The sequence below is a fragment of the Triticum dicoccoides genome, chromosome 3A (assembly GCF_002162155.2).
Source record: "Triticum dicoccoides isolate Atlit2015 ecotype Zavitan chromosome 3A, WEW_v2.0, whole genome shotgun sequence".
Lineage (NCBI taxonomy): Eukaryota > Viridiplantae > Streptophyta > Magnoliopsida > Poales > Poaceae > Triticum > Triticum dicoccoides.
The window spans coordinates 748,294,105-748,306,228 of NC_041384.1; the positions used below are offsets into that span (position 1 = coordinate 748,294,105).

General features: G+C 42.7%; 1 protein-coding gene across 4 annotated transcripts; it reads left to right on the top strand.

Annotated features, from left to right (window-relative positions):
• Positions 1-1,109: 1,109 nt before the first annotated feature.
• LOC119270664 (ABC transporter D family member 1-like) lies at positions 1,110-11,833 on the top strand. 4 transcript variants are annotated; one of them, XM_037552699.1, is made up of 26 exons: positions 1,110-1,243; positions 2,399-2,612; positions 2,704-2,986; positions 3,198-3,422; positions 3,924-4,121; positions 4,323-4,777; positions 5,174-5,312; positions 5,390-5,468; positions 6,146-6,384; positions 6,522-6,826; positions 6,921-7,032; positions 7,108-7,272; positions 7,352-7,451; positions 7,537-7,645; positions 7,911-8,001; positions 8,151-8,275; positions 8,359-8,508; positions 8,602-8,674; positions 8,949-9,129; positions 9,213-9,371; positions 10,037-10,183; positions 10,270-10,476; positions 10,758-10,903; positions 11,001-11,053; positions 11,135-11,213; positions 11,373-11,833. In XM_037552699.1, exons 2-26 carry the CDS (start codon positions 2,551-2,553, stop codon positions 11,457-11,459), a joined length of 3,969 nt encoding a protein of 1,322 aa, XP_037408596.1. In that variant the 5' UTR covers positions 1,110-1,243; positions 2,399-2,550; the 3' UTR covers positions 11,460-11,833. The 4 variants fall into 4 exon arrangements, with proteins under 4 accessions (XP_037408596.1, XP_037408599.1, XP_037408597.1 ...); XM_037552702.1 differs by having other exon boundaries at positions 1,116-1,243; positions 2,435-2,612; XM_037552700.1 differs by having other exon boundaries at positions 1,123-1,239.
• Positions 11,834-12,124: the final 291 nt, after the last annotated feature.

A 12,124-nucleotide genomic window follows, 5' to 3' on the forward strand; every position in this document is an offset into this window, starting at 1 on the left:
AGGGTTTCTGCCTCCCGCCGACGTCGCCGCAGGTCCGCCTCCTCTCCGGTGGCCCTAGGGCCATGGGAGTGCGGTGGATCTCGACAAGGGCTAGCGGGAGGGCTTCGTTTTTAGTCATTTTTTTTAGTTTTGCTAGGTTTTGTGTCCTGCTCAGGAAGACGAGACGGAGGTGGCTTCCTGAAGATGGAACAAAGGTCTCCCCGCCTAGCCCATGTACCAGCGGTGCGTCTAGCACTGTTGGTGGGCGTGTGTCTCCGGTGGATCTATCTTTGGTGAATTTGCTCGGATCTCGTCGTTGTCCGTCTACGTTCGTGTGTCTTTGAATTGGATCCTTATGGTCTACATTATTCTTCATCTGCGGCGGTTGCTATTCTGGTCTGGTGTGCTGGTCCTACGGGGCCTTGACACGACGACTTCCGACTGTTTATTACAACAAGTTGTGTCTGACTCCAGCGATGGAGGGGCGACGACGGTGGCGCGCCTTCGGCTCGCTTCAGTGCTTGTAGTCGCCACTAGGTGGTCTACGGATCTGGATGTAATTTCTATTATTTCTGATATTCGTTATATTGCCATGATTGAAGATGATCGGAAAAAATATGTTGCTTATATATAATTAAAAAAAAGGTTGAAACAGTGATTTCGGCCACGCGTGGTAGCAGAGGAGCAATGGCACCGCACGCGAAAAGGCTGGGAAACAAACTGGACATGTCCCTGCACTATACCGTATTTAAACTCATCCTAACCAGAAACCGACCCGAAAAAACAAGAGTTGGTTCGTTGGTGACAGCCGGACCTTCCTCCAATCATCCAGCTCTCGTGTGACGGACGCGCCCAAGGCCGGCGGGGCTCCACGCGGGCCGTCGATCGCCCGCTGCTGGCCCGATCCCGGCCGTTGACCACACGCGGCGCACGCACGCACGCCCCCTGATTAACAGGAATGAATATTTAAACAGGAGTAATCCATCACGCAACTTCCTGGGCTCGTGACCAGACCGAGGAAGGGAGACCGCGACCGCCCCGATTTGTTGTCCACACCGCACACCACCCCCCTCCCCTCGCCGTCGCCGTCGCCGTCCTTTATTTATCCCTCGGCTCGATTCCATCTCCACTAGCCGCTCCTCGCCGCCGACCCCCCGCCGCGCCCTCCCTCCCCGTCCCCGCGCGCGCGGCGATCCCGCCGATCGGGGGGAGCCGGACTGGGTCTGCCCGCCCCGGCGCCGCCGGGTTCGATCACTTCGGGTAGGTAGGTCGCGTGTGCTCTCGGGGGTCTCGCCCGCTCGCCCGCGCTTGCGTACGCTGCTTTGCTTGCCCGCTTCCTCGATTGCTTCTCCTCCGCGCGCGCCTGGCCTCGCACCCTCATGCTAACTCCCGTCGAGAACTCTGGTGCGCGCGTCAGTCGCTCACTCCACTAGCTACTTCATTTACCTGCTTACCCCGTGGTAATACTTGAGTGCGGCCGAGCTCACTTAATGGCGACTCTGCTCACTGCTCAGATCCAAGTAGCAGCGGATTTCATGACCCCGGTGGTCCAGTGTCCTGTTGTAGTGGTATGAAGTCAGTTTGGTGGGATATACGCATACGGGAGTCAGGTGGGAGGGAGGGAGCCTCCGTGCCATTGCTCCTCTGCTGCCCTGCTTCCTCTGCCCCGACAGCTACGGATCCGTCAACTCTTGTGTGAAGAAGGGCAGATTTGGAGGTTGGGCGAGCTGCAAGTGGAGTGGACCTGTCTACTGCCGTTGACCACCGGTTGGTTTGTTCGTGGGGCTTGTGATGGTAACTGCGGCATTGTATTGGCTGCTGCTGACAAGTGAGGAGCAGGGGAATTTGCAGGGTGCTCAATTGCCATAATGGGGCTGTGTAGTGGGTTTGTAGAGTTCAGTTTAAGCGTGGACCTAGCTACTCTCACTGACCACCGGTTTAAGCGTGGACCTAGTAACTGCAGACCATTGTAGTGTTGGTTGTTAACAAGTAGTTAAGGAGCAGGGGAACTTGCAGGGTGCTCAGTGTTCTGCAATGGGGCTGTGCAGTGGGTTATGGAGTTAAGGTTGGGTAGTCGCCTGAGGGCAGGGGAATGAGAATGTAGAATTGCAGCTCCACGGCAAAATTCTTCATGATTGAGGGCAGGGCAATGAGAATGTAGAATTGCAGCTCCACGGCAAAATTCTTCATGATTGAGGGCAGGGCATAGAGCTCACATTACCCTGTTGCTTGGTGATGTAGGCAGAATGCACTTGTTTCACTCCCAAAATTCGATTGCGTGCGTCTTGTGCTTGATGCATTGTGGTGTGGTTGGCTAGTCTTACAGGCTTTTTTTTATCTTCTTTGTTCTTAGCTTTCTTCACATTTTCTTAACAGCCATGTTTGCAATGAATAATAGTTATCTGCTGAATATTCGCAGGTTCTAATTGGACATATTGCTGCTGTATTGTGACAGGCGGCGCCCTTGCTTGGTGACATTTGTGTTTTGTTGATCGTCAAGGCTTCCTTACTGCTCAGCCCTCTGTTTTTGCTTGCTGTCTATATCTCCTTGGGGAGGGCAATCTAGCAACAATGTCATCGCTTCAGTTATTGCAACTTACGGAGCATGGGCGAAACCTTTTTTCTTCTAGAAGGTGTGCTGATCACAACACATTTTTTATATATAATTTGGTTAATCAGTTGCTAGTTCTTACCTTATGCTTCTTCCTTTGAAACCACGTTCAGGAGGACGCTTGCAGTTGTTTCTGGCGCACTACTTGCTGGTGGTACTTTAGCATATGCGCAGTCAGGTCGACGGAGGAAACATCGGGAAGAAAGTCATTCTAATGATGGAAATGCACATACCAGGAGTAAAGAGGGCATTTGTCAAAATGGTGTTGATGGTAAAGTGGTAAAGACAAGGAAAAAGAAAAATTTATTGAAATCCTTACATTTCCTGGCTGCCATTTTACTTAAGAAGATTGGCCCAAGTGGAACAAATTACCTTCTTGGCTTGATGTTAACAGCAGTAAGTGCTACAAATCTCCCATTCTGCCTGTTTCATTTGTTTGACATACCAATAGTGCTTTTTTGAGTATCAGAATTTGTATGGTCCATATGTGTTAGTTTAATTTCTTGTGGTATCTTACTGGGTTGCTGACTTTGTTGCTGGCTATTTGTGATAAGTTGTACCTGGGTTCAGTCATGTGGAACCTTTTTAACCGACGGACTTTCCGCAGGTGTTACGTACAGCCATTGGTCACAGATTAGCAAAAGTTCAAGGGTATTTGTTCAAATCCGCGTTTCTTCGGCGTGTTCCGGCCTTCACACGCCTAATCATTGAAAATCTTCTATTATGCTTTCTTCAGTCCACGGTATATCAGACCTCAAAGTACTTGACAGGATCCTTAAGCTTGCGCTTCAAGAAAATTTTGACGGATCTCATCCATGCTGATTACTTTGAGGTAGGTATATTGGATTATGAAGTTGAAATATCCTTTCTGTTTCACACCTTCACATGTTTTTTCACTTCTTCAGTTCCCAGTTATGTACTGAAAGTCTGAGATGAACTGATATACAGTTGGTAGACTTTGCGGAGCATTATTTGTGAATTATTATTAGGTCCAAGAATTGCATCCAACAACTTGTGCTACACACAACAGCTGAAAGAACACAAATATTTTTATGGCCATGATACCTGGTCATGCAAAAATAATGTAGTGTTGAAGTATTCTGAGGCTATCTATCTCAACTCACTTAATCCATAGAGTTAAGTGAAGCCAGTTCTTTTTGCTGCAATGCACATTAAGTGTTCTGTGTACTTATCACAGCTGTTCATTACCTCTTATCCTAGAGATTATCATGTGAAATTCAGAGTTGATAGTTTGGTCGATTGCCAAACTTTTCCTGCTTTGAACCACATATTCACTGCAACTCCTCATGGATTTTTTCCTACTTCTGTCCAGAATATGGTTTACTACAAGATCTCACATGTAGATCATCGGATTTCAAACCCAGAGCAAAGGATTGCTAGTGATATTCCTAAGTTCTGCGCAGGACTAAGTGACCTTGTACAAGATGATCTGATTGCAGTTGCAGATGGGTTAATATACATCTGGCGCATCTGTTCTTATGCAAGTCCGAAATATGTTCTCTGGATTCTGGTAAAAATATTTCTACATATACTGTTAACCTTATTGATTTGTAGTATGATATGGAAATTCTTATGGTCAGTCAAAGACAAACGCTCCTCTATTCGGAGGACACTATGCTGCCTTAATGTTTGTGTATACTGTAATAATATTATGATAACTAGTTTGCTGCTTAATTAATTAGATACAATGTTAATAAGTAATTGCTTTCAGGCATATGTACTTGGTGCTGGTGGCACAATTAGAAAATTTTCCCCTTCTTTTGGGAAGTTGAAAGCCATGGAACAACAACTAGAAGGGGAATATCGCCAGGTTCATTCACGACTGAGAACTCATGCTGAGAGCGTGGCATTTTATGGTGGTGAGAACAGAGAAGAATCGCACATTATGCAGCGGTTCCAGGCTCTTGTGCGGCACGTGAATGTTGTTCTTCATGAGAACTGGTGGTTTGGCATGATTCAGGATTTTCTTCTGAAGTATCTTGGTGCCACAGTGGGAGTTATCTTGATTGTCGAACCTTTCTTTGCGGGAGATCTTAAACCTGATACATCTACTTTAGGACGGGCAGAGATGTTGAGTAATCTTCGTTATCACACAAGTGTGATAATATCATTATTCCAGTCCCTTGGCACCCTTTCTACCAGTTCAAGACGTTTAAATCTTCTCAGGTAAATGCACCATCCTTTACACTCTTGTGAGAAATGCTTGAGATACCTATATGTCAAGTAGACATTTGTATATTCAATTTTTTTATCAAATTGATTGCCGTAAATTGCCGTAGTTCCATAGTTGCTAAACATATAATGTTTGCATGTACATATTAAATTTTGGCTTCTAAGAATTACATTGGTATTGTGTTTACATTTCTCAACACTGTTATGCCCGAAATACTTTTAGGACCTCTGGTACATTTTATTACTTTTAAACTATGTAACTTGAGAGCTGTGTTCTGTTGAGTTATATTTAAGTTCCACCCAGCTATGATTGCTTCATGCATTTCTAGTATACATAAGTTCTGGTTTTTTTGTCTCTTATGCTGATAAACTCTGCGCTCCGATTGACAGTGCCTATGCAGACCGTATTCATGAGTTACTGGATGTTTCACGTGAGCTATCTGGGGTTCGTGACAGATCAATGAGCCGAAATTCTTCTGCCAAAAATTATATTAGTGAGGCAAACTATATAGAATTTTCAGGTGTTAAGGTAATTATGATGGTGGGAGTATTATGCTCATTATTTTATCTGTTCGATACCAAGATATAAATAGAAGTTCGTTACAGGTGGTGACACCCTCTGGGAATGTCTTGGTTGATGATTTAACTCTCCGGGTGGAGTCGGGTTCTAATCTTTTGATCACTGGTAAGCTGTAACCTCTCTATCAAATATTTGCTCCCCTAGATCTGGTTCTGAGTCATGGCTGCAATGAAATTGAATCGATTGAATGTTTACACCTTCATTGCTAGAAGAAATGACGGTAATTTGATTGTTGCTTCTTCCATACACGGTATACATAAACCTCCTTTGTGCATTTGATAGTTGTGGGTTTAAAGTAGGATTTGTCAACTTCTGTTGATATTTCCTCATTACCATTAGTCAATCTATTCCCCTCATACAGGTTGGTGTTAGTTAGAAGCTGGTTATAGATCTTTGCCTAAAATCACCTCTCTTTCACTTGGGAAAAACTCTTAAAACCAGTGCTTTGACCCTAGATGCTTGGTCTTGATTTGTGGAGGGGTCACAGTTTAAATTGATCTTCTTTGTGGTCTGGTTAATTTTCCGGTTGTCAACCTTAGACAGATCATTTTAAATGTTTTGTTGGCTTAGACGTCATTTATTGGCCAGCCTTATCTTGAGAACTGCCTCAAAGTTTGTGTGCTTGAACTTGGTAGGGTGATGTCTCAAGCTCTTGATATTTAATTATTTATGTGTATGCCTGATGCTATATTTATGTCTTCCCTGTCTTTTCTGCCACTTTTACATGAAAATTGCAGGCATGGGAAATTAATATTTCTATGTGTCTGTGATGTTTATTTCAGGTCCCAACGGTAGTGGAAAAAGCTCTCTTTTCCGTGTTCTTGGGGGTCTGTGGCCACTTGTATCTGGCCACATTGTCAAACCTGGTGTTGGTTCTAATCTTAACAAGGAAATCTTTTATGTCCCCCAGCGACCATATACAGCTGTCGGAACACTTCGTGACCAGTTAATCTATCCACTTACAGCAGATCAGGAAACCGAACCACTTAGCTATGGTGGTATGGTGGATCTTCTAAAGAATGTAATTATACTCAAACCAATACGCTGGCCTTGTTCAGCTATACCCCACTCATTTTGTTTGTGTGCTTCTTTCTCCCGAACAAGTATTTAATAAACCTTTCTGGGGATCCTTAGTGTTGTCCTTTTTTTCTTTTGCAGGTTGATCTAGAATACTTGCTAGAACGCTACCCTCTCGACAAGGAAGTTAACTGGGGTGATGAGTTGTCTCTTGGTGAGCAACAGAGATTGGGAATGGCGAGATTGTTCTACCATAAGCCCAAGTTTGCCATCCTGGATGAGTGTACTAGTGCTGTGACGACTGATATGGAAGAACGTTTCTGCAATAGGGTCCGAGCAATGGGCACGTCATGCATAACAATATCTCACCGACCAGCATTAGTTGCTTTTCATGATGTCGTTTTGTCCTTGGATGGTGAAGGAGGGTGGAAAGTTCAAGATAACAGGTTACGTTCATGATTCTTTTCCTTTTTTTCTTTTCTTCTTTTGACGTGTTGTCTCTAGAAGGCTGAACTTTGTGTGATCCTCTTGTTTTTGTAGAAATGGCTCCTTCCTTCCTACTGAATCGGAGTTTGATGCATTGAAGTCATCAGAAACTGACCGCAAATCTGACGCACTTGCTGTTCAAAGGGCTTTTAGTGCTAATACAAAGGTAGTTATGATTTCATAGTCTGTACTGCTACTATTGGTCTTCGTTGTGTCACTCTTTAACACATTCTATTACCAGGAAAATACTTTATCGGGCCCCAAGGAACATTCTTATTCAACACAGGTCATAGCTACTTCCCCCAATATGGAAATAGAATCCACAGAACAGCCACATCTGATCCCACAATTGCAGTGCTCGCCGAGACCTTTGCCTGTTAGAGTTGCTGCAATGTCTAAAATACTGGTACACAATTACATTTCCTAATTGATTAAGGGTTTTTATTAGATAGTTAATTCTAATGATTTTCTTGAATGTTTGGCAGGTTCCTAAAATCGTTGATAAGCAAGGGGCACAATTGCTTGCAGTTGCAGTACTTGTACTATCTCGGACTTGGATATCTGATCGTATAGCTTCACTGAATGGTTGGCTCCTCGTGTGTTTTCCTTTACTACAAGAACTGGAGCTGGCTGGTGTACAATTTTTGTAATAAGTTGCACGTCTTGACAGGGACTAGTGTTAAGTATGTCCTGGAGCAGGACAAGGCAGCCTTCATTCGATTGATCGGGACCAGTGTAATGCAAAGTGCTGCAAATTCAATTGTGGCACCATCACTGAGGTTAATTTGGACTTTTGGTTCCACTGTTTTGAAATGCTTGACTGCTTGTCACGATGTTCTCTCTTAGCAAAGCACCCCGCACATTTTTTTAAATATTTACTATCTATTCAAATGTTTCATCTGAAACATTACTTTATGCTACCTCATGTGGTCTTCACCACAAGAATGAAAGTACTACTCATGCTTGCGTGTATTTAACTATTTTTAGAGTGGCAGTTCATTTTTCATAATTGATTACATGACCTGATTGAGTATTTCTTTACAGACACCTTACTTCAAAGATTGCTCTTGGATGGCGAATTCGCATGACCAACCATCTACTTGCATATTATTTGAAAAGAAATGCTTTTTACAAGGTAAATTACCTTAACAAAATGTGTAATTTGCAAGTCATTTGTTCCATTTTGCAGCAGTGTTTTCCCCTTATAACTGTTGCTAGCATTGTTCTGTCATGACAATATTTCTGTTTGAATAAAAGCTGAGCAGTTTGACCTTTCTTTTCCAGGTATTTAACATGACAGGCATGGAGATTGATGCAGACCAAAGAATAACACGTGATGTGGAGAAGTTGACGAATGATCTTGCTGGCTTAGTTACTGGAATGGTGAAACCATCAGTTGACATTCTTTGGTGAGTTCTTTGTGGCCTCATGTGTTGCTCCGGTGTTCTTTGGTTAATCAGGCTTTCATAGTTAAGCTACTGCTATTCTCCAGGTTTACATGGAGAATGAAGCTTTTATCTGGGAGAAGAGGAGTTGCTATTTTGTACGCATACATGTTGCTAGGGCTTGGTTTTCTAAGAGCCGTTTCCCCTGATTTCGGTGATCTTTCAAACCAAGAACAAGAACTTGAAAGTTCTTTCAGGTTAGTGATATAATTTGTTGGGTATTTGTGTATTTGGCTTTCTTATAGCATGATGAACTTCCAGTATTGACCTTCTAATATTTGTTGTTCAAGGTTCATGCACTCAAGACTGCGGACACATGCTGAGTCAATTGCTTTCTTTGGTGGTGGATCAAGGGAAAGAGCTGTGAGTTATTCCTACCACATGAACGCTCCTTCAGATTTATGAATTTTATGTATTGTGATTCTTATGTTAAATTTCCTATTTATTGTGCTAAATAATTATTCTGAATTTCAATTGAAATGCTAAATACTGAATGACTCATGTAATCACAAGCATAACTTATGTTGAAAAAGAAAGGATAAAAATACATTACATGTAGCTTCATCTGCACTTCTGGCACAGGATTTGTTAGTAAAAGTATATGGCCTCACATTGTCATTATTTTCTTATAAATCAGATGGTTGAAGCTAAGTTCGCAACTTTGCTCAACCACTCGAAGATTCTTTTGAGGAAAAGATGGCTTTATGGTATATTTGATGATTTCATGACGAAGCAGCTGCCTCATAATGTGACATGGGGATTGAGTCTGTTATATGCTTTGGAACACAAGGGGGACCGAGCTTTGACTTCAACACAAGGTTGGTAAATCTTGAAACCGACCCATTTTATCGATATTATTTTGCATACAGTTTTACAATATGTTCTCATTTTGAAATTGCAGGAGAGTTAGCACATGCCCTGCGGTTCTTGGCATCTGTAGTGTCACAAAGTTTCATAGCTTTTGGTGACATTCTCGAGTTGCATAAGAAATTCCTTGAACTTTCTGGTGGTGTCAATAGGATCTTTGAACTCGAGGAGCTTCTAAAGGCATCTCAAAGCAGTAAGTTTCAATTCACTGCAAACTCTAGTGCCTCATATGCTTGAGTCAGAAACCTATGTCATTTGAATATAAAATGATATTGCATATCAGCAGCATAACTCCTATTTTGGTCAACCATTGTGCAACCTGCCACAAGCTCTTGAACTGAAATTATGAACACTAACCGCCCATATGATAAAATTTTATGTGAGCATGTTCAGTCTAGTATCATAAGAGTCAACCTTCTTATTTTGCAACTTTGTCCAACTATGTAATGTCATCACTGTAATTTTTGATACAAAAAATTCTTGAGTGGAGGAAAAATTGAAAATCACTGTGTACTGGAATTTCTCTAGACAATGCAAAAAACTGTCAGTTTAGTTGGCAAATCTGGGCATCTGGCTACTCAATATTCTTTAGTGCAACATCTGCTGTTCTGTAAAACTATTAACTGTCCATAACTGGTTAAGAGGTACCACCATTACTGATTGTAGAAACCTTGGTAGTAATCATATGATATTGTTGACCACCTTGACCACAGCTGGAAATTAGTTCATCAAATTTGTAAGATGCTGAATTGTTTTGTTCATAATCAGTTGATGATGTTATCGAAGTTAAAAGGTTTTAGCCTTTTGGCATCTTGATGCTATGAATTGTACCTGGATATGACACTGTTGTTTTTCTAGATGCTGTCATGCCCTCAAATGTTATCAGTGTGCCATCTGAAGAAACTATTTCCTTCCGTAATGTGGATATTGTGACCCCATCGCAAAAGCTACTGGCTAGCCAATTGTCTTGTGATGTGTCTCAAGGAAAAAGCCTTCTTGTCACTGGTATGTGATCTGACCGCTTCTGCTTGGCTTTATTTAGCACCATGCCAACATTGTTTCTCTAATATATGTGATTATTTCTTCTGAAGGTCCAAACGGCAGTGGCAAGAGTTCCATTTTTAGGGTGCTCCAAAGTTTGTGGCCTGTAGCTTCCGGAAGGCTCACCGTGCCATCTGAAGGGATATTTCACGTTCCTCAGCGCCCATATACTTGCCTTGGAACCTTGAGAGATCAGATCATATATCCTCTCTCACGTGAGGAGGCAGAGTTGAAGATGCTTACATTGTCCAAAACAAGTAAGTGTTACCTAACTCTGCAAAGGCAAACATCTAGCTGTCGACTTCAGCCTCTGTATTCAATGTGCGAAACACACATTTATAAAAACCTTGTGTACTAAAATTCGAAGGAATGCACCAATATAACGCGTTTCTTAGATGAAGCTTTAATTCAAAGTGGTCTGTGCTAGTTGATGGTATTTTAAAAGAAGTTTTAATATGTTGACCTTACCCTGTATTGTTATGAGCAAAGGTTTATATTGATTTGTAGTGACATGACACCATAAACCTTGGCGATGTAGGTGACAGGTCTAGATCGCTGGACGATCACCTGAGGACAATTCTAGAGAATGTTCGCTTGGTCTATCTTCTCGAAAGAGAAGGTTGGGATGCTACTCCCAATTGGGAAGACATTTTGTCCTTGGGAGAACAGCAGAGGCTAGGCATGGTCAGTGGTTATATGCTCACAGTTTGTTTCAAGCTATCTCTGTACCTTTATGCGAACCAAACGGCGTATTAACTTGAAATGACTGTTTACTTTCCAGGCCCGCCTGTTCTTTCACTCTCCTAAGTTTGGCATCCTTGACGAGTGCACCAAGTACGTGTTGTATCACGCTATATTTTGTACTCCCATTTCGTTTGTCAATCTCTACTAAAAAATCTTGTATGCTCACCGCAGTGCTACGAGTGTCGATGTCGAGGAGCATTTGTACAGGCTAGCAACTGACATGGGTATAACTGTGGTCACTTCCTCCCAAGTAAGTACTTTATTCATCAATTTATCCTCCCGAGCCTCTGCAAGTTAACTCAAGCACCGCTGGGTATCGGATCTGATTTCCTTGTCCCACGGGATTTCGTTTCGAGCTCTAATATATGTGTGTGTGTGATGCTGAAGCCTTCTCTCATCTTTTTCACAGAGGCCTGCTCTCATACCCTTCCATTCGTTGGAACTGAAACTCATCGACGGCGAAGGGAAGTGGGAGCTGTGTTCAATCAACCACTAGTCGCTGCCTGTCGCCCTAATTTTTGACCGGCTTTAGCTACTCTCAGCTGTATACTGACTTACAGTACAAATAGTCATTAGCTGCTGCTTCAACAAACAGAGGCTGCCTGTAGAAGCCAGGGAGGCATGCAGCACCCAATTGGAGATAGATCAGAACAATATACATACATGGGTTGTAGGAGGGAAATGTTTTTTTTCTTCTTTCCAAGGAGGATAGTATGGTATATAATCTTGTTCTCATACAGAATACACAGCGAGATGACATTTGCCGCCGAAATCAGATGGTGGTGGGTGTAACGATTATTTGTATAAACACGGGCGCGAAGCGTGCCCCCTTTGTAAATGGCAACTAGTTCAAATCCATCTTCCTGATGATGCCTTTGTCTTGCACTGTGCTTTTAGTTCTGCGTCGACCGAGTCGCCTTCTGATTAGGGATCTCTTCTGTTTGGGGTGTTGCCACATCGGTTTTGTGATGAGTTCATACCTAAAGCAAATTCGGAATGGTTTCACAATTCATCGTTTAGTACTGTCAAATTGTTGCAACCTGTGCATCTTTCTCCTTTGGCAGCGAAAAGCTTCATTGCCGGAAAGGCAGATAGTATAGTTGAGTATGAATATGGACTTGGTTTCCACGTCTGGACTCGACTTGTATCTTCTGTTTTTTT

Bases quoted from the DNA above. Each gene is read 5' to 3' on its own strand.
- LOC119270664 (XM_037552699.1), top strand. From the start codon at position 2,551: ATGTCATCGCTTCAGTTATTGCAACTTACGGAGCATGGGCGAAACCTT. The intron at 9,130-9,212 runs GTTGGTAAATCT...TTGAAATTGCAG, and splicing joins AGCTTTGACTTCAACACAAG to GAGAGTTAGCACATGCCCTG. The intron at 10,477-10,757 runs GTAAGTGTTACC...TTGGCGATGTAG, and splicing joins GCTTACATTGTCCAAAACAA to GTGACAGGTCTAGATCGCTG.